This window comes from Strongyloides ratti, scaffold srae_chrx_scaffold0000005 (assembly GCF_001040885.1).
Source record: "Strongyloides ratti genome assembly S_ratti_ED321, scaffold srae_chrx_scaffold0000005".
In the NCBI taxonomy this organism is placed as follows: domain Eukaryota; kingdom Metazoa; phylum Nematoda; class Chromadorea; order Rhabditida; family Strongyloididae; genus Strongyloides; species Strongyloides ratti.
This window is the reverse complement of record NW_020171513.1, coordinates 196,517-200,415: the sequence shown is the minus strand read 5'-3', so window position 1 is coordinate 200,415 and position 3,899 is coordinate 196,517. Positions and strand designations below refer to the sequence as shown.

Genomic DNA, 3,899 nt, shown 5'->3' with positions numbered 1-3,899 from the left:
TGTTAGAATTACATCTATTTAAACATTAAGTAATTCACGTCAAATATTCTTTTAAAATATTTAATAATAATTTTTTTTTGTATTTTTGTATTTAAAAACAAATTTCTTATTATTTTTAATTTATTTTGCACACTTTTAACAATACATTAATATTTGTGCATATTAAAACTTAAATAAGTATATATGAGATTATCAAATAATAAATTTTATTCTTAAATTTTGTAAATATTTTACAATCATTTAATATTGATCATTTATTTATCCAATAAAAATTTACTTAAATTAATATAATTTAATTAAAATAAATGACAATTTTTTTTGTTTTTTTTCGGACAAATTATTCAAACAATCTTCTTTCATATCTGAAATAAAAAAAATGTTTAAAAAAACATTTACTATCAAAATAAATTTTTAATTTCTTATAATAAAAAATTTTAAACTACTATTTTATATTAGTTTTGAATATTAATTTACATTTATCTTTTTTGTAAATAAATATTTTAATTGGTCCATATTCAATATTAAATTTTATTTAATTAACACAAATACAATAATAAGATGAGATATCAAATAATTAAGTGGCCTTAATAAATAAGGTAAAAAGAATATAAATTATTATAACCTACTGTTAGAGTCATCAAATTGAGTCATCAAATTAAGTATATATAAATAGGTGTGTGCAGTTGTAGTTTTTTGAAGTTTTACGCATAATAAATTTGATTACTTTTAACACCTACCCTTAATATATATCCCTTATCACTTAGAGTGATACAATATGAGTTTTACAATATATAATAACTCCTAAAACTAAAACAATTAATATAAGCAAAAGATTACAATAAAAAATGAATAAAATAATCTTATCTATTGCTTATATAGACAAAAAATGATTACTTTGATTGAATGATTGTACCAAACCTTCATGATACTTATATGTATAAATAAAATTATACTTCATAAATTTAATAAACATTAGTTTGTCATTTATATAAATACATAATAAAAAAACGTTTCATACTATTTAAGTTCATTTTAAATTTAACAATGTTAAAAATTTTAAGTTTTTTATATATAATTTTATTTATTTTTTATTATAAAAGGTTTTTATTAACTATTATTACTTCTGTTTTTTTCAATTCTTATTATATATCTTTGTTTATTTCTTATTGTGTAGAATAAAAAACTTCTATTTTTGTTTCTGTGTTTGTAGTCCAATAAGATTCATTTATTTGATTCTACTTTATTAATAATAATTTATAGAAATTATTTATGTGTACATTTTTAATATATCAGAATAGAATTGTTTGAAACATTAATTCAAAAGAAAATTAAAATTGATAGAAAATAAAACTTAATGTCTTTTAAAATTTGCTTAATTTAAAAACAATTAAAAAAATTATCTTTTATTATACTTTTTTTGTTTCATACTAATGTTCATTTAAAAGTTTAGTATATTTTTATTATATCCTATATCTTGATTAAATTTATTAAATTAGGTTTATTATTCATAACTTTCTAATATGTGAAAAAATCAAATATAATTTATTTTCTACTTGATAAAAAATTTTAGTCATTTCCTATGTTTTTTATATTTCAAATTCAAATTATCATATAAGAAAACAAGTCACATTTTTATTGTCTTAATAAATTCTATATTAATTTTATATAAAAACTATAAAATGAACTTATAATAGCATTTTTATAATTTTTTTTAAATATTTTTACAATTATAAAATTATCATTATTTTAAAATATTATTTGAAGATCAATACTTTTTGTGATATATATTTCTATTATATTTTATATTCTAATAAAAAATCAAAAATAGAAATATACTTTAAAAATGACAGATTAATGGTGCAAAGGTAAAAAAAATTGCAAAATATACTAAGCTTTTAAAAATTTAAATAGTTTTGTTTAATTTATAAGATGATAAGGTTGATTTATTTAATTATCAAGCATTTTAAAAGTAAGATAAGCAACATGAATAGAGGAAAAACCAAGTAGTCATACTAAAATTAAAACGTTATGATAAAAACAGCTAAATATATTTTAAAATTTTCTTTGTTAACAATTTAATCTTTTTAAAATTTTCGGGATTTTTAGATATATTATGTATATTATGTATGACAATAGATAAAAATTTTTTCATTCAATTTGAAATCATTTAGCAAATATTTTTTTTTATTTTATTTTTGCAAAAAAAAAATTAATAAGAAAATCATTAAAATTTTTTTATTTATTTGAATTTTATTTAAAATTGAATGATTTTTATAATAGATTTATGAAATAATAAGTATAAAATATCAAGTAATTTGCTTTCTAATTAAATTAAAATTTAAAATTAACTATTTGATTATCTCTTTTACTAGTCATTTCGGATTATTAAAGAATATTTATATAATATTATAAAGTATAAAAAGTAGGATAATAAATTTTTTTTATTTTAAAACTTTTATACAAAAGAATAAGCTACATTTTTTATTGTAAAATTACTTTAATTTTAAATTATAAACACTGGTAAATAAATTAAATCATTTCCTATATTACTACTTAAAAACAGCAAATTATTTTCATATTTAAATTAACGTCCTCCTGCTGGTGGCGCGGTAGTTGTTGTAGTTGTTGCCAAATTTGATACTTGAGCTTGTAGACTACTGATTTGTTGATTTAATGATGCTAATTGTACACTTATAGCAGTTATAGAAGCAACAAGCGCCCTTCTTTGTCTTTTTGCTCTTCTTCTTCTTGGATTTCGTCTTCTACCACGTTGTCTTTTTTCTATAATATGTTTATCTTCTTCATCATTTAAAGCTACTGGTACTGGAACATTCTCTATATTTAAAGAATCAATTAAATTTTTGTCACTAATTTCAAGTGATTTGTAACAAAATAATAGAATTAAAAGTATAAATAGTATAAATGATGACAAATTATTCATAATAAAAATCTTTAAATGAATAATTAATAATTTTTAATAAAAATCATTCAATTAAATACTTATGAAATTATTTACTTAAATCAAAAATCATTTTGTTTTATTTGAGGTAAAAATATGATAATTTTTTGCCATAAAAATATTTATGTTAAAATTAATTTTTAAATGTTAAATATTAAATAAAAAAAGATGCTATTTAAATAAAACATTATTAACAATTTTTTTTGTCTATTTCCATCTATAAAAGTATATATTTAATGTTAGAATTATATCTATTTAAATATTAAGTAATTCACGTCAAATAATATCTTTAAATATTGAATAATTATTTTTTTGTATTTTTGTATTTAAAAACAGATTACATATTTTTTAATTATGTTCTTGGGCTATTGTACATATTGTACAATCATAAGAATAAAAATTATTTATACAAAAAAATTATGTAAAATTAATATAATTAAATTAAAATAAATAAAAAATTTGTTATTTTTTTTCAAAAAAAATATTCAAACAATCTTTTTTCATTTCTGAATTAAAAAAAAAAGTTTAAAGAAACATTTATTATCAAAAAAATTTTAAACTATTATTTTATTTATTTTTACTATAAAAAGTTTTTATTAACTATTATTACTTCTGTTCCTTTTTTTATCATATATTTTTGTCTAGTTCTTATTGTATAGATTAACAAACCTTTATTTTTGCTTTTGTTTGGTAGTCCAATATAATTCATTATTTTTAATTTTACTTTATTAATAAACATATATAAAAATTATTATTTATGTGTACATTTTTTATGTATCATAATAGAATTGCTTAAAAAATTAATTAAAAAAAATATTAAAATTGATAGAAAATAAAACTTAATGCTTTTAAAAATTTGCTTAATTTTATAAGAATTGCAAAAATTATCTTTTATTATACTTTTCATGTTACATAAAAAATATTTATTTAAAAGTTTGTA

General features: G+C 16.3%; 1 protein-coding gene across 1 annotated transcript; it reads right to left on the bottom strand.

The window, feature by feature from the left end:
- Positions 1–2,584: 2,584 nt before the first annotated feature.
- On the bottom strand, positions 2,585–2,941 carry SRAE_X000222600 (Hypothetical protein; the record flags this gene model as incomplete). The annotated part of the gene is made up of 1 exon (XM_024645385.1): positions 2,585–2,941. One exon carries the CDS (start codon positions 2,939–2,941, stop codon positions 2,585–2,587), a length of 357 nt encoding a protein of 118 aa, XP_024499696.1.
- Positions 2,942–3,899: the final 958 nt, after the last annotated feature.